General features: G+C 43.8%; 1 protein-coding gene across 1 annotated transcript in view; it reads right to left on the minus strand.

Annotated features, from left to right (window-relative positions):
- Positions 1-23,356, minus strand: part of LOC142740660 (aquaporin-2-like) — a 40,927-nt gene that overhangs the window by 15,018 nt on the left and 2,553 nt on the right. Inside the window, exon 2 of the mRNA XM_075850071.1 lies at positions 8,518-8,682. Coding sequence (XP_075706186.1) covers positions 8,518-8,682 — 165 coding nt within the window. The remainder of the gene's footprint in view (positions 1-8,517; positions 8,683-23,356) is intronic.

The following is a 23,356-nucleotide window of genomic DNA, read 5'->3' on the forward strand; positions in this document are numbered from 1 at the left end:
AATAGGTCGTGTGAACCCAGCCTAAAAGTTACATCTCATCCCGCAGAAAAACCCTCATATGGCTATTTCAACAGAAAAATAAAAAAAGTTATGGCTCTTGGAATGCAACAATGGAAATATTAAAATGAATAAATGAAAATGATCTGTGTCTCCAAGGGGTTAATACTTTTTTAAGTTTTATCCTGTCTTGTCCTGTATGGATTTATCACTATTGCAAGTTATTGGAAGTTACAGTATACATGTGGCAGGAGGGGGTCATTTAATCCCGTGCAGACACATGCTGTAAAGGGTAACTTAAGGTTCAACAAACTTCTGACATGTCTTAGTGACGGCAGAAGTTTTGATCCTTGAGGGTGTGAGCACTGAGACCCCCACCGATAGCTAAAACAAAGCGGCAGAAGTGCTCGGGAGAGCCGCTTGCTTTCTGTTCGGCAGTTGGTGTAAGGACCCAATAGAAAGTCTTTCCGAGAAAAGCCGAACAGAAACTAAACGGCTCTCTTTTTGCAAACGAAACTGCAGTCAAAAGCGCTAACTGGAGCTGAACTGACAAGCAGCAACCACTAAGGCCAAATGCACATGATGCGTATTACATGCAGATTTGCAGCGCATATTTTTGTGCGGGAAATCTGCAGCCTAAGGCCTTATTCACACGACAGTGAAAAAAAATGTCCATTTAAAACTGATCAACTGTCAGTTTTTCATGGCCATTTTGCATCAGTGTGTCTCTAAATTTTCATCCGTTTCAAGTCCATCTGTCCGTTTTTAATGGCCGTTTGACATCCATTTTGCATCAGTTTTTCATGGCCGTTAAAAAAACTGATGAATTTCATTGGTCAGGCTTTTTTTGTCCCAGCCCCCTGAAAACAACCAAAGGAAGGTCACATGTTCACCTAGACAATATTTACAGCCTCCCTGTAGATGATGCCACACACCTCCCTGTATATGATGCCACACACCTCCCTGTATATGATGCCACACAGCCTTCTTGTATATGCCACACGCCTCCCTGTAGATGATGCCACACGCCTCCCTGTATATGATGCCACACCTGCCTCCCTGTAGATGATGCCACACCAGCCTCCCTGTAGATGATGCCACACCAGCCTCCCTGTAGATGATGCCACACCAGCCTCCCTGTACATGATGCCACACCAGCCTGCCTGTACATGATGCCACACAGCCTTCTTGTATATGCCACACGCCTCCCTGTATATGATGCCACACCTGCCTCCCTGTAGATGCCACACCTGCCTCCCTGTAGATGCCACACCAGCCTCCCTGTAGATGCCACACCAGCCTCCCTGTAGATGCCACACCAGCCTGCCTGTAGATGCCACACCAGCCTCCCTGTAGATGCCACACCAGCCTCCCTGTAGATGCCACACCAGCCTCCCTGTAGATGCCACACCAGCCTCCCTGTAGATGCCACACCAGCCTCCCTGTAGATGCCACACCAGCCTCCCTGTAGATGCCACACCAGCCTCCCTGTAGATGCCACACCAGCCTCCCTGTAGATGCCACACCAGCCTCCCTGTAGATGCCACACCAGCCTGCCTGTAGATGCCACACCAGCCTCCCTGTAGATGCCACACCAGCCTCCCTGTAGATTGTGCCACATACTCACGAGAGCAGCGCCGTCTCTCCTCTTCTTCACTTGTGGTCACTCGTCTGCACGGGATCTGGCAAGGCAGCGCGACGGGGCGATGACGTCATCGAGGCGCCTTCAAACCCATGAAGACGAGTGACCACACGTGAAGAAGCGCCGCAAACGTGAGTATGCCAACGATAGCCAGCAAGGGAACTAGTAGTTCCCTTGCCAGTCCCCATGTAACAGATCCGTTTTTAACGGTTGTTACATGTATTGACAGCCGTTAAAAACGGATCCATTGACTTCTATGGGGGCCGTCAGGCCGTTAAAACGGCCAAAAATAGGACATGTCCTATTTTTTGACGGCCATTATTCACGGGCCGTTAAAAAAACGGCCGTGTGAATGCACCCATAGAATATCATTGTTCTGAAAACGGCCATGTGAAAGCCGTTAAAAGGACGGCCATCACATGGCCGTTTTTCACTGTCGTGTGAATAAGGCCTAAGGCCTCATTTACACGAACGTAATATACGCGCGTGCGACGCGCGTGCTTTGCACGCATGTCGTACGCACCTATATTAGTCAATGGGGCAGTTTAGACGATGCGTGAATTGCGCTCAGCGCGTGTGCGCAGAAAAAAACTCACGACATGTTCTATAATCGTGCGTTTTTCGCGCACTCACGCACCCATTGAAGTCAATGGGTGCGTGAAAACCACGCATGCCGCACGGAAGCACTTCCGTGCGAACTGCGTGATTCGCGCAAGAGCTGTCAAACTCCTGAATGTAAACATAAAAGCACCACGTGCTTTTCTGTTTACAAACATCCAAACGGAGTGTCAAATTCGAGATGAGCGCACCGAACTTCACCAGGTTCGGCCAAACTCGTTTTGACCGAAACCGGTAAAAAATGTTCGGGTACGCGACGTCAGGAGACAGTCACTGTCCACGGTGCTGAAAGCGTTAAACTGGTTCAGCACCATGGACAGTGACTTCCGCTCCGAAAATCCATGAACCTGTAAAAAAAAAAAGACGTTCTGACTTACCAATAACTCCGGTCCGACCTCCCGGGATGACAGTTCAGTCCAAGTGACAGCTGCAGCCAATCACAGGCCAAGCACAGGCTGCAGCCAATCACAGGCTGCAGCGGTCTCATGGACTGCGGCGTCATCCTGGGAGGTGGGGCCGGATGACAAGAGAGGGACGCGTCACCAAGGCAACGGCCGGGAGCCCGGACTGGGGGAAGCAGGAAGTTCTTGGTAAGTATGAAAGTCTTTTTTTATTCACAGGTTGGTGTATATTGTGTTCGGCATTCACTGTCGAGGGTGCTGAAAGAGTTACTGCCGATCAGTTAGCTCTTTCAGCACCTTGGACAGTGACGGGCGTCGACTAGCCTCATCTCTATGATGGCGGCTGCGCGAAAATCACGCAGCCGCGCATCATACACGGATGACACACGGAGCTGCCAAGTGCCTTTTGCGCGCGCAAAACGCAGCGTTTTTTGCGCGCGCAAAACGCACACGCTCGTGTAAATGAGGCCTAATACAGTATCAGCAAAGTAAATGAGATTTTAAGAAATCTCATCTACACGTTGCAGATTTCTTCTGCACGTAAATTGACCTGCGGTGCATATTTTAAAGTTTGCATACCGACTTATCTTGCATTTCCGCTTGCGAATTGTATTTTTTAAACAACGCACCAAAATTTGCAGCATAATGACGTACCTATTTCCGTATCAAAATGTAAAAACTGCACTTAGGTGCGGCTTTTACTTGCGGAATTACTTGCATTTACCTGCGGATTTTCCACATCAAATTTCACAACGTGCGCATGTAGCCTAAGGTTGGGTTCCCACAATGCAGATTTTGCATGCTTTTTTATTTTTTTACCAAAACCAGAATTGGATCCAGTAGAGCCTTCCATTATATATTTCTTCTGTTTAGGTTCCATTCCTGGTTTTGGCAAAAAAAAAAATGCATGTAAAATCTGCAGCAAATCTGCACTGTGGGAACCCAACCTTAGAGTGTATTCACACTGTGCAGTTTTGCCACGCTATTTGATGCGTTTTTGGCGTGCGTCCGAAAACCATACCGACAAACGCATGCGTTTTTACTGTGACTTGCCAAATCACGGCAATTCGCGATAAAAACGCATGCATGTAAATACACCCTAAAGCCAAATGCACACGATGCGTATTACGTGCGGATTTGTTGTGCATATTTTCATGCGGCATGCAGAGTAATACAGGTCTAGCAAATTAAATGAGATATCATAAAATCTTATCTAAATGTTGCATTTTTTTTTTCTGCACGTAAATTGACCTGCGGTGAATATTTTAAAATCCACAGAATGTCAGTTTATCTTGCGTTTCCACTAGCGAATTGTATCTGACTAATTTTTTTTAAAAATGCACCAAAATCCGCAGCAGTGTTATACAGAATGAGGGTATGTTCACACGCTTAGCAAAAAAACGTCTGAAAATACGGAGCTCCTGATTTTCAACCGTTTTTTATTCAAACTCGCGGTTTTTGCAGCGTTTTTACGGCGTTTTTACGGCTAAAGAAGTGACATGCACTTCTTTTTCACGGCCGTTTTTTAACGCGGCCGTTTTTCAAAACGGCTGCGTTAAAAAACGCCTGGTTGGAACAGAACATCGTTTTTCCAATTTAAATCAATGGCCAGATGTTTGGAGGCGAAAATAATCTGTGTGAACATACCCTTAGAGAAACATGGCTACTGTCTTCCAGAAATAGTGTCACACCTGTCCACAGGTTGTGTCTGGTATTGCAGCTCAGCACCATTGACGTGAATGGACCTCAGCTGTAAAACCACACACAACCTGTGGACAGGTGTGGTGCTGTTTTGAAAGAAAGCAGCCATGTTTTTCTATTCCTGTACAATTCTTTTAACCAATTCACCCACCAGGACTTGCCGGTACGTCCTGGTGTGGGGATTGAAGTATGGAGCGGGCCTAATGAGGGCACCTGGGGCTTAACAGAAGCTTGCAAAAAAGACAATATACTACAATACGTTAGTATTGCAGTGTATTGAACCAGCGATAATCAGATCGCTGGTTCAAATCCCCTGAGGGGACTAATGAAATAAGTAAAAAATAATGCAAGCAAAGGAGTGATTTTATTTATGTGTTTTTATTTAATAAAATATTATATTTACTTTATTTTTTCACATAAAATGTTTTTTTTATTAACACTTTCTTACACCACTGGGGGCTGCCATGTTTTCTTTCATCTGTGTATGTGTCTCTTAGCGACACATACACAAATGGAATATGGCAGCTACAGGGCATAGTATATAACAAACGGGAGTCGTTCATTACATCCTCTGCCGCCTAGCTCTGTACTGCGCATGCACAGTTCAGAGCGACCCAGCATAGAAGCTGGTTTGTAGGGGGAAAGCCAGCGCCATTTTGGTGAAGACCGGCCCAAATGCAGGTAAAGTGTGTGTGTGTGTGTGTATGTATGTGTGTGTGTGTGTGTGTGTGCGTGTGGGGGGTTGTATGTATGGGGGGTTGTCTGAAGGGGGTTGTGTGTGGCGCGGTTGCATGTTTGAAGGGTTTTGTGTGTGTGGGGTGGGTGCTCGAGCGCTTCCCCCCCACACACAAACCCCTCCAAACATGCAACTGCACCACACACAAACTGCTCCTGTGGGGGGCTTGTGTGCAGGGTGCTTGTGGGGGGAATTGTGTGCAGGGTGTTAGTTAGGGGTGCCTGTGGGGGGTTGTATGCAGGGTGCTCGTGGGGACTTCTAGTATTTATTGTGGTGCAGGGGAGAAGACAGAGGTCGCTGTAGGTGAGTATAAGTATTTATATTTTTCATATCGCTAACTTTATGTCTCTGTGATTTTTTAATACTTTATTAGTGCCTGGACAATGGCAGTTGTCTGTTTAACGATGTTCATTACTAAGGCAGGGCTTAGTGTTAGGCCTCATTTACACGAGCGTGTGCGTTTTGCGCACGCAAAAAAACGCTGCGTTTTGCGTGCGCAAAAGGCAATTGACAGCTCCGTGTGTCATCCGTGTATGATGCGCGGCTGCGTGATTTTCGCGCAGCCGCCATCATAGAGATGAGGTAGTCGACGCCCGTCACTGTCCAAGGTACTGAAAGAGCTAACTGATCGGCAGTAACTCTTTCAGCACCCTCGACAGTGAATGCCGATCACAATCTACACCAACCTGTGAATAAAAAAAGACGTTCACACTTACCATGAACTGCCTGCTTCCTCCAGTCCGGTCTCCCGGCCGTTGCCTTGGTGACGCGTCCCTCTCTTGTCATCCGGCCCCACCTCCCAGGATGACGCGGCAGGCCATGAGACCGCTGCAGCCTGTGATTGGCTGCAGCCTGTGCTTGGCCTGTGATTGGCTGCAGCTGTCACTTGGCCTGAATTGTCATCCCGGGAGGTCGGACTGGAGGAAGAAGCCGGGAGTTATCGGTAAGTCAGAACTTCTTTTTTTTTTTACACGTATATGTATATTGTGATCGAAAGTCACTGTCCATGGTGCTGAAACAGTTTAAGTCTTTCAGCACCGTGGGCAGTGACTGTCTCCTGACGTCGCGTACCCGAACATTTTTTGCCGGGTTCGGTTAAAACGAGTTCGGCCGAACCCGGTGAAGTTCGGTGCGCTCATCTCTAATTTGACACTCCGTTTGGATGTTTGTAACCAGAAAAGCACGTGGTGCTTTTCTGTTTACATTCATCCTTTTGACAGCTCTTGCGTGATTTTCGCGCATGCAACGCAGGACCGTCAGTGTGGCATGCGTTGTTTTCACGCACCCATTGAAGTCAATGGGTGCGTGTTGCGTGAAAAACGCAAGAATATAGAACATGTCGTGAGTTTTACGCAACGCACTCACGCTGCGCAAAATTCACGCATCGTCTAAACAGCCCCATAGACTATTATAGGTGCGTACGACACGCGTGAAAAGCACGCGCGTCGCACGCGCGTATAATACGCTCGTGTAAATGAGGCCTTAGCCAGTAAAAAGGCTGCAACTAACCCCTCATTATGATCCAGTACCCGACAATCTGTTGTGATGGACGGGCACTGAGGCGGCCGCAGGCTGGTATTATGTGGCTGGGAGGGGACAAAAACTGTGGCCCTTGCAACCCGTGGAATGCTAGGCTGCTGCTGTGTTGGATTTGGCAGGTTATGAAAATGGGGGGGACCCCGCGTCATTTTTAATTTTTTTATTTTTAAAACGACGTGGGGTCCCCCCCATTTTCATAACCAGCCAGATATAACATAGCAGCAGCCGTCCATGGCAGCCTGAGCTCTAACTAAGGGCCCCAAATCTGCCATGAGTGCAAGCCTGTTAGATCGCCTAATAGATTGCCTATGAGTTTTAGGCCTGATTCAGATGAACGTGTCCATTTTGAAACAGACCGTATTTCATACGTTTCAGTTCTGTGTGGTATCAGTGTGCTTTCCGTGTGGCATCAGTGTTCCTGATTTTTTTTTTTCTCTCATCATTTCTTTAGTAACTGGTGCATGAAAAACACGGACAGCACACAGATGTCGTCCGTCTTCAATGGGCAACGTGGTTTTCAAAAACAGTCCAAAATAGGACATGCAGTGAGTTTCACACAACGGACACACGCTGTGTGAAAAACCACAGACGTCTGAATAGCCCTATTGAATTGCATAGATCTGTGGGATATCCGCTTTTTAACGGACAGCACACGGATGTATAATACGCTCGTCTGAATAAGGCCTTACAGTGAGAGACAATATTGCTTTTTATTATACAAGAAATCAAAACATTGCGGCTTCTAGTCACCTAGTGAGACGAAAAAAAAGTTAAAATAAGATCAATAAAATGTTATAAAATACCCCCTCAGTATATATATATTTTTTTTAATAGTAAAATATATATAAATATATATGGCACCGCCACAATCGTAACAACTCATAGAAAAAAGATAACATATCATTTATACCACACGAAGCACAACATAAAAGTAAAACTAAAAATAAAATGCTGTTTATTTTTATACCCCCCTTGAAAAATTAAGAACGTTAACTAAGAAATGATGTGTACTTTAATATGGTGCCAATAAAAACGGCAACTTTGCTTACAAAAAAACAAGCCGTCATAAAGCTTTGTCGACAAAAATATTTAAAAAAAATGATCGCTCTTGAAAAGCGTCAATGAAAAATGAAAAAGAAATTACTCGAGACTGAATGCCCAAAAGGCCGCATCTTTAAAGGGTTAACATAAGTCACTTTCTACTCTTATTGCCTATTCAAGACTGGTGGAAAGCAGCACAATAACAATAATAACTGTCAGGCTGGGTTCACACGACCTATTTTCAGACGTAATGGGGGCGTTTTACGCCTCGAATTACGTCTGAAAAAACTGCTCCAATACGCTTCGCTGTCAAAAGACGGCTCGTCAAAAGAAGTGCAGGACACTTCTTGGGACGTTTTTGGAGCCGTTTTCTCATAGGCTGGGTTCACACACACTATTTACGGACGTAATTTGGGCATTTTAACCTCGAATTACGTCCGATCGGACGCTGCCGTGTGAACATACCCATAGACTCCAATGAAAACAGCTCCAAAAACGGCTGTAAAAACGCCGCAAAAACGCAGCGAAAACACAGCGAAAAACGCGAGTTGCTCAAAAAACGTCTGAAAATGAGTGGCTGTTTTCCCTTGAAAACAGCTTCGTATTTTGAGACGTTTTTGACTCTACGTGTGCACATACCCTCAGGCAACAATTCCTGCACACTTCAGGTTATGATGCTGCACGCACCCTACATTTTCCTGAAATTTATAAGGACATTAAAAGCATTAAATATTCGAGATAAACTTTTACGTGTCTTCCCGGTCCTACTGATTGTACTACAAGACAAGTACTTTGCAGTATATGAGCTAACATTACACACAAAAATATATAACAGTACTTACCCCAACTAGGTGACCGAGTACGACGGAGAGACCAATAGAAAGCGATGGAGACCCTACATTGTCATCCCGTCTGTCATCAGTAGAGGCATAAATACAGAGCACTAGTTGGAGGGTCAGGATGATTTCCACAGTCACGGCCTGTCCTTCTGTGGCATTATTACTAGGCTGGAAAAACAGACATATGAAAAACGTAACAAGATTACCAAATACTCTGAGCTGTGATCAAATTACTTATTATACTATTTACCGAGAGAAGAGCTTCAATAGGATATAACTTTTATTTATGCTTTTATTGGATTATCCATATCAGCTTTAAATGACAGACAAGGATCTCAACTGTTACAAGAAATAGAATACTATACCAGCACCGTAAAGCTACATTCACACGAGCGTATCAGAATCTGATCCGTGTGTGTTGCGTTATGCATCAGTGTGCTTTGCGAGGGGCAGGCATTATTCACACACTCGCAAAGCACATCTTTTTTTTTCTTTTTATTATTATTTTCAATTGAATTGATGCGCAAATCACGCACCGCGCACGGATGTGCATCGTTGTGCGGTGCGTAGTTTTCACACACCCATTGACTTCAATGGGCACGTAGGTGCGTAAAAAAGCACCAATATAGGACATGCAGTGAGTTTCATGCAAGGGACTCTCGCTGAGTGAAAACTCCTGCATGTGTGAATGGCCCCATTAAAATCAATGGGTCCGTGTGCTGCGCGTGATTTCCATGCGCAGCACACGGACGTTATTCACGTTCGTCTGAATGAGCCCTAAGGCTAGGTTTGCATCGCGTTTTTTTGGTCCTATATGTAAAACCGAGGCTGTGACGTAGGCCTTACAGCGGCATCTGTCACTCATAGACTAATATGGGATCCATTGAACGGATAGATTGTGAACTTTCTCATGATGTATCCGTTAAACAGATGTCATTAGAACCTATGGTTGATGGATGCCACTATAAGGCATCTGTTTAACGTATCTGTCACCCATAGGCTTTAATGGCATCTGTTTAACGGACACCTCATGAAAAGCTATTTAAAAGCCCATGATGTGTCAAATGGATGCCTGTTACCCGTCACCCATAGCTTTCCCTACATACATGCCAAATGTAGCAAGAAAACGCAGTGTGAAAGGATCTTAAAACTTAAACATTCTCAGCAGTAAACATAAAATCCAGGTTGTGAACAGATTTTAATAATGAATATTGTCAACATTGTAAACTTTTTAAACAAAATGTTGGTATTTTTTCCATATAAAATAGAAAATATTCCAGTTTACACATTGGATAACACACAATATAGTGCAGCTTAATTTCCAGCGTTTTATGTAGACTAGGACAGGGTCAGCAGAGTCATCTCATTATCAATAGGCATCATTTACACACACACACACACACACACACACACACACACACACACACACACACAAATTATTGAGTTTTTACATGCTTTTATGTTTTTGCCATTTTTACAAGTGGTTTCTGTAGTGTTGTTTTATTGTAAAACATTTTGTACATGCATTTTTTCTGGCATTTTGAAGTCATGTAGAGCAGCCCATGAGAAAAGCACCACATCAAGTGCATGCTGTGTTTTGAAAAATAACACCACTGACTTAAAAAACGCCACAAACCGAAATAATTTGTATGTACTGTAGCTTTTTCAATAATTTACTAAAGACTTAAGGGCATGACCACACGTGGCGGATTTCCTCCGCAACTGTCCGCATCAATGCCGCACCTAATCCGGGTTGCGGATTACGGCTGCGGATCTGCCCAAAATGTGCAGTAAATTGATGCGGACTAGCTGCTGCGGACTGCGGTAAAAGTGCTTCCCTTCTCTCTATCAGTGCAGGATAGAGAGAAGGGCCAGCACTTTCCCTAGTGAAAGTAAACAAATTTCATACTTACCGGCCGTTGTCTTGGTGACGCGTCCCTCTTTCGGCATCCAGCCCGACCTCCCTGGATGACGCGGCAGTCCATGTGACCGCTGCAGCCTGTGATTGGCTGCAGCCGTCACTTAGACTGAAACGTCATCCTGGCAAGCCGGACTGGAGACAGAAGCAGGGAGTTCTCGGTAAGTATGAACTTCTATTTTTTTGACAGGTTGCTGTATATTGGGATCGGTAGTCACTGTCCAGGGTGCAGAAACAGTTACTGCCGATCGCTTAACTCTTTCAGCACCCTGGACAGTGACTATTTACTGACGTCTCCTAGCAACGCTCCCGTAATTACGGGAGCCCCATTTACTTCCTCAGTCTGGCTGTAGACCTAGAAATACATAGGTCCAGCCAGAATGAAGAAATGTCATGTCAAAAAAGCAAGACGCATCCGCAGCACACATAACATGTGCATGACAGCTGCGGACTTCATTGCGGAATTTAGAATCTCCATTGAAGTCAATGGAGAAATTCCGCCATGAGTCCGCAACCAGTCCGCCACTGGTCCGCAACAGACAGAGCATGCTGCGGACACCAAATTCCGCTCCGCAGCCTATGCTCCGCAGCGGAATTTAACGCCTCGTCTAAACGAACACTTCTAAATAGAAGTTGAAGTCAATGGAGAAACGGCTCCGCTGCGGATTAACGCTGCGGAGTGTCCGCAGCGGAATTCAAGTGAAATTCCGCCACGTGTGAACCCAGCCTTAAAGTAACATCTGAAACAAGAGAGTTTGAACAGCACATTCCAGCAAAATGAAAAAAACAAAAACGTGTATACAGCTGCAAGAACGTCGGTGACTGAAAAACAATACAATACACAAGAAAATGGCGACAGCACTCTGCGAACACCAATGCCACCTAAACACTATATATAAATAAATATGCATTGCTGCTGAATCTACTTACAGTAGTGAGGTTCTTAGCACACATTTTGATCAAATTGTGTGAGCCCACCTGCCACAACAAGGCAACCTCACTTATATATATTTTTTTATTTTGCTGGAATGTGCTGATCAAACTCTCTTGTTTCTTGTATATTGCATATATGTGGGGGGTAGTGACTGCCTCCATTTTTGAACTTGCACTCCTCGCATTCTGCCCTGGGTGATTTTAATTAGTCGAATGCTGGTTCCTACAATCCCCAAGTATATGTAAGCTTAGTCCCAGAACTGGGTGTATCAGCAGCGTACCTTATAGAGGTCGCCTTGTCGTGGCAGGTGGGCTCACACAATTTGATCAAAGTGTGCGCTAAGTACCTCACTATTGTAAGTAGATTCAGCAGCAAAGCATATGTGGCATTGGTGTTTGCAGAGTGCTGTCACCATTTTCTTGTGTATTTTAAAGTAACATCTTTCTGCAGCATTTTGATCTACAAAAACCCACTATGAAATACGCCAAGGGGCTGTAATCCACTACTGTCTGGAGAAAATCTGCGTCAACACTTGTAAATTTGATGCAGATTCATTGCAGATTTTCTACTAAATCCTCGGTTGAAAAAGTATGCAGCTTTAGGCCAGGATCGCATACATACTGTAGTTTTGATGCAGTTTATGGCTCCGACTTTTTAGCCAAAGCCAGAAGTGGACTCATAAGGAATGAAAAGTAAGAAGAATAGACGCATCTCCGTTCTTGTATCCATTCCTGTGTTTGGCTCAAAAACATGAGCCCAAAACTGCCACAAAAACTGCATCAAAACTGTGTGTGATCCTGGCCTAATAGAGTATTTGCACAGGATTTATTGTTCACAACGGTGAACCTGCAGGGAACACAGACGGGAATGGTAAAACCATGAGACACACCTCGCTGACAGAGATGCCTGCACATTATATTGATTGAGTTCTCCATTAATGATAAACATAATTACAAAAATGTATATCCCTAATGTGCTGGTATTGTGTGCAAGTCATAACTAGATGAAAACAGTGCCTATTTTGTTAAGAGAATTTCTCACTTCTGAAACCTTCATAAACTATAGTAATCAGTTCATTGCTAAAAAGATGCTGATTCCAAATCTGTAATTTTTATCTTTCCACTCACTTGGATTCCCCCACTTTATGCCCATAAATGGGCCGTGCGCTGCATGCGGATGACAAGTCCATTATATCGCTGAGCTTAGTATCAGCATGCAGCGCACAATCCTCAAATACATTATCTTTGTAAAGCCAAGTAAATGCCTTGCTGTTTCTGTCAGCCCCATAAACATTGAATATAGTAGCAGGGTGCATGCGTGACCAATGCTTCATTCAAACTCCTCTTCACTGTGGTCGTGCACTGAGAAGAAATGGGGGACATGGAACCCCCATTTTATTGATTGTAGGGGTCCCAGCGGTAGGGCTCCCAACGATCAGACATCTATAAAATACGAAGAAATTGCGGCACTCCAAAAAAATGTTTTATTCATTCATGTAAAAGGGCCAAACCGTCACTTTTACATTGATGAATAAACCACTATTTTGATTGGATTCCTTTGAAGAGCCGCAATTTCTTTGTATTTTAAATATTGTGGACCCTTGATCAAGGTCTTGATTGCTGGCAACCCACTTACAACATTTAGATTGAAGTGCTGCTTTCTTCCTGAATATCTCATCTCTCTCTCTCTCTTTCTCTCTCTCCGCTGCTCTCCTCCTGCATTTCAGCCTTTTCCTAGTGCGCGTGCTGACCCTTACTCTCTTAAAGGGCCAGTGTGCCAAATTACTACCCAGCTTACCCAGGCTATAAAAGGTTCCACCCACGCCATCACATTACCTGAGCAATTAGGTTCCTCCTAGCTTGCTAGTGAAACCCTGCATTATCGTTTGTTTAGATTGCCTGTGATGGACGTCTACCTGTACTTTCACCATCCCTGCCTGTCGCCTGGACTGACCTCTTGCTTGTTACTCGTGACAACCCTCTGCCGTCTGTCTTAACATTTCACTCCGCTAACCAGGAGTGCGCATCTACTGTCTGCCCTACGCTATACCTGACCCTGCATATTGTCTGCTGTTTCTGCACCACACCTGTCAACGTCGGCGGTTGCAGAGGGAGACTACTCTGGGGGTAGCAACCTGGGATACTAGCAGCCAAGGCCATATCTCCATATGGAGGTCTAAAGGTAAAGTCCTAGTCATCCATTAGACTCTGCTCCACAGAGTAGCCCTCTACCTATCACTATTATCTATTACTACTATCTATGACTATTCCCTATCCATGGGCTCTGTGACATTTACACACTGATGCACATATACTAAGACTTTTTTTTAAGTGGACCACTGGAGGTACACTCAGGATTGTGCTATTTTATTTATTTATTTATTTATTTATTTATTTATTTATTTTAAGATGGCCTTAAGACTGTTTTTGAATCTTTTAGGCCTAATTGTTCTGAAATATTTTCCTGTTTTTTTTTTTCCAAACAAAGACCATGGCAAAAAACATAATAGTAAACAGTGGAACTGCCTTGTTTAACCATTGAATACCATAGACGTGTATAATTCTAACGATAATCTGTTTCCCCTTAGTCCTAAAAGCAGCCCAATAATGGGGTATTTTTGCCCCTGTGTACTAGTAGGAACGATGGAATGTTTAATTTAATCAAATTAAACACTAATTAACTAGAGCATCTAGCCCCTCATATCTTGTGTTTATTATAAAGTAGTAGCCTTATTAAGGGCGGGAAGCTTGTGCTGCTGTTAGGACTAAGGAAAACAGATTAACGTTAGAAATATTCACTTCCCTTACATCCTGCAGCAGCACAATAATGGGAATTTAGCAAGAAGTAACCCCATAGGGAGGACCCTCTTGTCTGGTGGAACTTAAAATTGACCGCTCAAGAGTTTGACAGTAGCCTTACAAGACCATGTCATGGAGGAATCTTATGTTCGGATCCACTGATGACAGTGTTTGAAGCTCTTATATTCTTTTAAAATATGTTATGGTCGTGCGGACATACGTACCACATGTGCAAACCGTACAGCTGCACAGGAGCCAAGTACATTGCATGTAAGGAACTGAGACAGTGGCTCACAGTTACTGGTGTATTGTTGGAGAGACACAACGTGGTATGTCATAATAAACCAATGGGGATCATGGGGGCCCATATACCCCTCTTGCACGGAGGCTCTCCACCCTTGATTATGAGTAGGAGTAAAAAACCTTTTAGGATGGGTAATTATGTGGTACCTCTTCTAGAGCTTCAGAGGTAGATGAGCATAAACCTCTTAGGACTAGAGCAAAGTCCCATTTTGCCACAGGTCTGAGGACGGTAGGTTTTATTCTAGCAGACCATTTCAGGAACCTTTTCACCAAGGCCTTTTTTGACAAGGATCTTACCCAAAAAGGCGGACCTGGATGAAATTTGGACCTTTTGGGTTGATAGACTCAGTCCTTTTCTGAATCCTTCTTGCAGGAAGTGTAGGATGTTGTTAATCCAAAAGTTTGGACTATCCACTCCTTGAGTAGAAAACAAAGCTGAAAAGATCCAATTGACCCTTCTTTAAGCCTTCTTGGTAGATTCAGACCTGGACTGTGAGCAGGTATTCATAAATTCATTGGAGTACCCTTTAGGGTATGTTCACACGCAGTAGCAAAATACGTCTGAAATTACGGAGCTGTTTTCGCCTGAAAACAGCTCCTGATTTTCAGACGTTTTTGTAACTACTCACATTTTTTGCTGTGTTTTTTTACGGACGTTATTGAAGATGTTCCAGAATGGAGTCAATGAAAAACGGCTCCAAAAACGTCCCAAGAAGTGACATGCACTTCTTTGACGTGGGCGCCTTTTTACGCGTTGTCTTTTGACAGCGACATGTAAAATTACACCTCGTGGGAACAGAACATCGTAAAACCCATTGAAAGCAATGGGCAGATGTTTGTAGGCGTAATGGAGCCATTTTTTCAGGCGTAATTCGAGGCGTAAAACGCCCGAATTACGTATGAAAATAGGCTGTGTGAACATACCCTCAGATTATAAAAGGGGTCGGTTAACCTTCAAACTGTCAGGTTGAAACTCTTCAGGTCCTGGCAGAGTTGAGTGCTCTCAGACACCAAGTTCTGTGCTTGCCTTGCTGTAAATATCACAGAGACGCTACAGAAGTGACAGGATTCTGAATACACATCACGTCCTGGCTGGAGGTAATGTCTATTCATTGTCAGGACACTGCAGTAACGTTATAGTGTGTTTATGTGGCTGCACATAGCGATATAGCTATATCGCTATGTGCTGTGTAAATGAATGAGAGAAGCATTTGACGCTGATTCTTCACTGATTGGTCAGCGTCATACACTCCTCTGTACAACGCCCACTTGGCCAAATAGTAAAACACGCCCAGTTGTTCATTAAGAAACTCATTAGCATAAAGCTAATATAGGTCATAACTCCGTCAAAAATGATAGTTTTTCTAAATAATACACTGCTGTAATCTACATTACAGCGCCGATCACATTATGTACAATATAGGCCACTTATAATGTGGTGACAGAGCCTCTTTGAAGGAACCTAGTTCCAAACAGAAAATATTTTAAAGAGTAAGATGCAGTCATACAACAAAAAAAAGAGTCTTTCTATTAATACAAATGTTAATTTTCTCAGAAATACTCTTATCTGAGAAACCCAAAACTCAGGACGCCTCTGCCCCAACACGTGAAATGTCCCAAGGGACGATAACTTCAACTTCCTAGAGGGAGAAAAGGGTTAATGTGTATTAGTGCAACCACACGCTAAAACATTCAATAGCAGGCTGCCAGCAGCAGCTTCACAGATTGCATAGGGTTAAGAAACACCCTTTGTACACCTCCAGATTAAATTTAGGAAGTCCAACATAATAAATGAAACAGAAACATAATGCAAAGCAAACAAGCTGAGCAAACCATCTTCTTAAACTAAAAACTCCATCTGTCCTACTAGTACACAGGGGCAGAAATACCCCATTATTGTGCTGCTGTAGGTCGTAAGGGAATAGGGATTTATACAGCAATGAAAACAATTTGTCAGCCTCAAGGAAAAACAATGTGCTGAGAAACTCAAGCAATTAATCAAAATAACTACTAAAATTTATATTCAAAAGAGTAACATTGGAGAGGAAAGAATTCTACAACTGCTACAACTTATATTAATGCACAGAAACCTATAATACACAAAGGATGGAACAATAAAATGGGGAGACCAGATCTAATAAAGAGAACATAGGACTATATAATAATACAAATCCTGACTATTGATTAATATGAATAACCAAGATAGAAAATGATTAGAATTGTAAAGGGCATGTTTATAGGAGTAGAGCCAAGGGAGGCTCAAAGTAATTGAGAAACAAAGGAAGTATAATGTGGGTGTGATTGTATATAAACGAGGCAAATTGGCCTACATGGCATGACAAATGGCTTTGCCATTTATCATTAATCTGTCCAGTTTATTTCCATACTTGGAGCATAATTTTTTCCATGGAGTGACATCACTACACCAGGCAACACATACTTTTTCTGCCAACCATCTGCCCACAACTTTTGTTTGCTGCCAGGCTTGTCTAAAAAAGCCTCCTTTAAAGCCAACAGAAATCCCAGTTTTATAGCTATGTTCATACGTTCTGTTTATTATCATTTATTTTTACTGAGTTTTCTTTGCATCATGAATAGCAAATATTAGATACCTACAAAAGCATTACTATAGTGGCTATAGGAGGTGCAGAGGTGGCAGTCGTATCCAGCCCTGATGCCTGAGGGGGCCCAATAGCTCCTCTGCTGCATGAAAAGACACCAGTATTCTAACTGGTCCTGAAACTGATTTTGCATTGTGGCCCAGAACCTTCAAATTATGTGTAGAGGACCAACAAAGTGCAGAGCTAAGCATAACTGATATTTTAAAAAAAACAAAAAAAACACGGGCATGGTTACTACTACTACTGCTGCTACTACTACTATTACTACCACTACTACTACCTAAGCCAAGCATGGAAAGAAGGAAGAAAATAATCTCGCTTGAAATTTTTGACATAGGTATATTATGCCTTTTTAGGGACTATAGCAACTTTTTCCATAGTTGTGCCGCATGTAAAGAATAAAAGCTAATTTATGTCTATTATTTTCATTGATATGACAATAGCTTTCAAATGCTTTGAATTGAATATAAGAATATAATTCCAAGGGTAATTGTTCCTTCAACTCCAACCAATTATCATGTAAGTGATCATCAATGGGAGTTGTTGCAATAAGCTAAGCCAAAGATATAATTGAAAACTAGACATTAGCCCATTAGGATCTATAATTAATATCCTACATGTGACATGGCAACAGTCATGAATGAGGTCATGATACAAACCCGGAATATTACTCTAAAATCGGGAAGTACTAAAGAAGTGTTTCAATTAAAGCTGAACATGGCCAGTATTTATAATCTTTAAATTCTTTCTAGCATACCTACAGGCACAACAGGGCAAAACATCATTACAGTTTCATTTTGTGAAATATCCCAATTATGATTGGCAATGAAGAAGTGAGATGACCAATGTGATATCAACAAAAACACAGTGAGTATTTCTAATTGTGAGTCAAAGGACTATACTTTTTAATCCACTAAAAAAACAAAGCAAAGTTAGGCCTGACTCACATTGCGTTATTTTCCTTCCGATGGTGGTCAAACATCAGGAGGTGTCAGGTATACAGTGGGATACGTCGGACATACACTAGGATATGTCGCCCGAACTCCCCGAGTACAGCGCTACTTGTAGCACTGTGCCCGGGGAAGCCCCTGACGTTATTGTCCATATATGGACAGTGATGTCAGGGGCTTTCAACTATGGAGTTCTCAGCAAGATAATCGCAAGCACACTGTACGGAGACTCCTGTCTTGGGAAAGCCCTTGAAGTCACTTTCCATATATGAACAGTGACATTAGGAGCATCGGCAACGCTCTGGACATGGATTTCACTCCTAGAGGAGCCCCTGATGTCACTGTCCATATATGGACAGTGACGTTAGGAACTTTAAGATGTCAGAATCCTCATCCAGACCATCGGCAACTCTCTGACCTGGAATTCCAAACCTGGGGAAGCCCCTGATGTCAGGGGGTTTCAACTATGGAGTTCTCGGCCACAGTATTAGAAGAGCTCTGGCCAGGGATTCCACACCTGGAAGAGCTCCTGATGTCACTATTTATATATAAACAGTGAATTTAGGAGTTTTGAGATGCTGGAATCCCTGGCCAGAACATCAGCAACACTCTGGCCTGGATTTCCGCTCCTGGAGGAGCCCCTGACGTCAACCTCCATATATGGACAGTGACGTCAGGGTCTGCTCCTGTTCTGGAGTTCCTGGCCATAGTGCTTTCAATGCACTGGCTGTGGACTCTGTACTTTTAAAGCCCTTGACATCACTATCCATCCATATGTAGACAGTGACATCAGGGGCTTCCCCAGGGCGGGAATCCCTGGGCTGAGTGATACCTGATGCTCTGGCCGGGCTCTCCATGGCATTCGTCACACATAGTCTCCCATGTTAAAAAACAGCAAACGGCACAGTATAAGGGTTTTTTTCAGGATCCCTCAGGGTGGATTAGCGTAGTCTACCATGTTATTCCATACCTCTTTTGGTCTCCGTCGTGCTAATGGAGCCCGAGGAGCACATTTAGGGTGTATGTTAGAAGTTTTCTCGACATACGCGCTGATCGAAGGGTAAAAACATGATGTGAATCAAGCCTTAGCTGCCCATACACTACTGATTTTAGACAGCTATAAAGGCCAATTTGGACCATTTGCTGATGTATGTTGGCATCTTTTGTGACATGAAATAGTGTGACAGACAATGACAGGAAGATATCAGTGGAAAGCCAATCTGATGTGTTTTCTTTCAGAGTTGGGTGCAGTCATTGGCATAATTGGTTGTTCATGTAAAATGACAGGCCACTTCCAATGGGTATGTGCCAGCAGTGATTACTTCATCAACCTTTACTTCATCCACCCAGGTCACCAAACAAGGTGTAGATTGATCTGCACATATGACCGTCTATAAATTCACTTGTGTTTGGCTTTAGGTCTCATTAAATTCATATACTTCTCTTTTTTTCCCTCAAATGCAAAGTCACTCTTTCAATATGTCCAATGGCTGCTTGTTACACACAGAATACAATTCAAAATGATAACCTACCACTGAACCACTTCTCCCTATAATGCTTCACAAATCCCATGTAAACTTCACTCTGCTCACCTACCTCCCTTTATGATTCTAAACAACTCCTCACTCTCTTGAAGCCAGGATTTCTCAATTGTCTCCTCTAAAAAACGTCCATCATGCCATCCAGCCCTCTCCACCGCCTCCATACCGACAAACACAATATAAAAACGTACCTGTTCCAACAAACATAATATGAGGTAAAATCTCTCTCTGATACTTCTTCACTCTAAGAAGGCAACAAATGCTCCCTAATTCCCCTCAGATATCTACAAAGGGGACTGTATGGCGTTATCTACAGGAGGGGCTGTATGGCTCCAGCTACCGAGGGGGCTGTATGGCGTTATCTACAGAGGGGGCTGTATGGCGTTATCTACAGAGGGGGCAGTATGGCGTTATCTACAGGGGGGCTGTATGGCGTTATCTACAGGGGGGCTGTATGGCGCTATCTACCGAGGGGGCTGTATGGCGCTATCTACCGAGGGGGCTGTATGGCGCTATCTACCGAGGGGGCTGTATGGCGCTATCTACCGAGGGGGCTGTATGGCGTTATCTACAGAGGGGGCTGTATGGCGTTATCTACAGAGGGGGCTGTATGGCGCTGTCTACAGAGGGGGCTGTGTGGCGTTATTTACACGGGGGCTGTATGGCGCTATCCACAGGGGGACTGTATGGCGTTATCTACAGAGGGGGCTGTATGGCGCTATCTACAGGGTGGGCTGTATGGCGTTATCTACAGGGGGGATGTATGGCGTTATCTACAGGGGGGATGTATGGTGCTATCCCCAGGGGGATGTATGGCGTTCTCTACAGAGGGGGCTGTATGGCGTTATCTACAGGGGGGACTGTATGGCGTTATCTACAGGGGGGACTGTATGGTGTTATCTACAGGGGGGACTGTATGGCGTTATGTACAGGGGGGACTGTATGGCGTTATGTACAGGGGGGACTGTATGGGGTTATCTACAGGGGGAATCTGTAGGGAACGCCATACAGCCCCCCCTGTAGGGAACGTCATAAAGCTCCCCCTGTAGGGAATGCCATACAGCCCCCCCTGTAGGGAACGCCATACAGTGCCCTCCCCCGTAGGGAACGCCATACAGCGTCCCCAACCCCCCAAAAAAATGCGACCTACAGTGTGAAAAGACAAAAGAAATGTATCCTCCATTCCACAGGATAGGGGATAGATGTGTGATCGCTAGCAGTGATAGGGAGAACGGGGGACCGAAAGTCCCCTGAAGTTCTCCATGACTGCATGTATACAATAACCCTTAGATAACATAGCTAGGGATATCCTAATAGTAACTTGACACAGGACAACATGAACGTTCCTTTAACGTGGGTTGACTCGGGGTCGGCCACAGCTTTTATTATAAACATAACAAATATAATTTAAAATTTTAAGGTAAACACCCGTATGCCGGCCTACCAACATAGGTGGGCATGTAGGTACTTCACCTCACCAAACCGCCAGCTGTGACAAAAGAACATTTCACCCATGAACAGAACATAAATTAATCAACACAAGAAAAGTGCAAAATACCACACAATGCAATTGTAGAAAAAACTTCTGCTCTGAAGGCAGTGGCATTTGCCAATGCAACTTTGAAGTATTCCTAATCGCAAGGCAAACCAGCTACCCTGCACCTACGAATGCCTGTGATGGTACAATTTTTTTTTTTTTTTTTTTTTAACACTGAACATTAATTCCACAAGGGGCGGGAGGGAGGGAGATTGCAATGTAACTGCCAAAAGAGGCCGAGACCCTGAAGACCGCTCCTTAAATACACTATTTAGGAGGGAAAAAGGAGAAGGGCCATAACTCCTCCCCCCGGATGGAGGGGGCTAAGAGCAGCAGCCAGAGGTAATAAACTTATTAACCCGTACCCTTGCTGGGCATACAACAAATAGCTGAATCCCTAGCTGGGGCCCTATTAGTTTTTTACCCACATTACCTGCAGTCAAAGACCCAGCGGTTAAACACCTATGGGTCTACTAGACTAACCTCTGACTTCCGGCGTCTGCGCAGCTCACTAAAAATGAAAGGAGCGCTGGTCACGCATGCGCACAAGCGCGACCGGCGCTCCATACATTTCTACGGAGCTGCCAACACAGACCCCGGAAGTCCGAGGTTTGTGATGGAGAACTTCAGGGGACTTTCAGTCCCCCGTTCTCCCTATCGCTGCCAGCGATCACACATGCGGATAGGGGATACAGGTCTTTTGTTTAATGGCAGAGCGGGGAGAGACCTCCCTGCTCTGCCGTAGTGTTCAGTGGCGTCCCGCTGTAGCAGCCATAGCAGCTGCTAGCGGAGCCTCCGGCCATGGTGGGGGCCCGTGCCGGTGGGCGACACGGGCCCCCTCATGCCGCAGGCCCCGTAGCAGCCGCTACGGCTGCTATAGCGGTAGTTACGCCACTGGACGCCGCGAAAAATGCGAGTACTTGCAAAAACGTCTGAAATTCAGGAGCTGTTTTCGCATCGAAACAGTTCCGTAATTTCAGACGTAATTTAAGACGTGTAAACATACCCTTAGCTAAATTGGTTAGATGCATATCCATTTTTTGTGGGGAAAAAAGCCTCACCCGTGTGAATCTACAAACTGTTTCTTTAAAGTCTATGTAAACCGTTGAAAGTAATTATATATATATATATATATATATATATATATATATATATATATATATATATATATATATATATATATATATATATATATATATATATAATGTCAGTCACTGTGTTTGGTGCAAATTTCAAATTAGTTTTTATTAAAAATCAATTTTACCTTTTGAAATACAGCTGCTCTGTATTCTGTGTACAGAGCACCTGTATTGTTAGCTGAATCCTGTACCCGTCAGGTCCACGGGAGTGACGGGTTTAGTGAAAGGAGGTCCTGTTATCTATCACATCTATGTTCATAACTTAGATGTGAAAGATTACAGGAGGATCTGACACGCAGGACCCGCTGACACTGAACCCATCAGTCCCACTGATCTCACGGATTCAAGTCTTAGCAAAGGATACAGCTGCTCTGCATACAGGATAAAAAGTGGCTGTATCTCAAAAAGTAAAATAATTTTTAATAAAAGATCATTTGAAATTTGCACAAAAAACACTGAGTGACATTATTGTTATTATATATATATATATATATATATATATATATATATATATATATATATATATATAAAAATTTAGAATGTGTACATGGCATTTAACAAAGCAGTGGAGGGAAATGTTTTTAGAGCAGCTTGTATTAAAAAACTTTTTTTTTATTCTACATATTTTTAGATCATTATGGGGAAAAAAAGAAATATAAAAATCACCAAAACGTATGACGAAGAGGGCATGCTGCAGTTTTGAGATTACCACCGTATTTATTAAAAACTGTTCAGTGTCTGACTGCGATATGTAGATGTAATTACATGTGAGTATCCCTCTCGGTCAATAGCAACTGTGGCATCTAAGCCATTAGAAAGAGGGGGCGGCCCCTTCCGACAGCCCATCACCCCCCCTGCAATGAGATCACGGGGTGCCGATGGTTGTCATAGCAGCCTGGGGGCCTAATGAAGGCCCCCAGTTCTACCTTCTTTCTGCCTTGAGCCTGTAAAAATGTCAATGCACTGCTATACAGTAGTATTTACCGTAGTTTTGCAGTGTATTGTACCAGCGATCTGACAATTGCTGGTTCAGATACCCTAGGAGCACTAATAAAAAGTGATAAGAATAGTTAAATAAAGTTTTCAATATTGTACAAAAAA

The sequence above is a fragment of the Rhinoderma darwinii genome, chromosome 2, assembly GCF_050947455.1.
Source record: "Rhinoderma darwinii isolate aRhiDar2 chromosome 2, aRhiDar2.hap1, whole genome shotgun sequence".
NCBI lineage: Eukaryota > Metazoa > Chordata > Amphibia > Anura > Rhinodermatidae > Rhinoderma > Rhinoderma darwinii.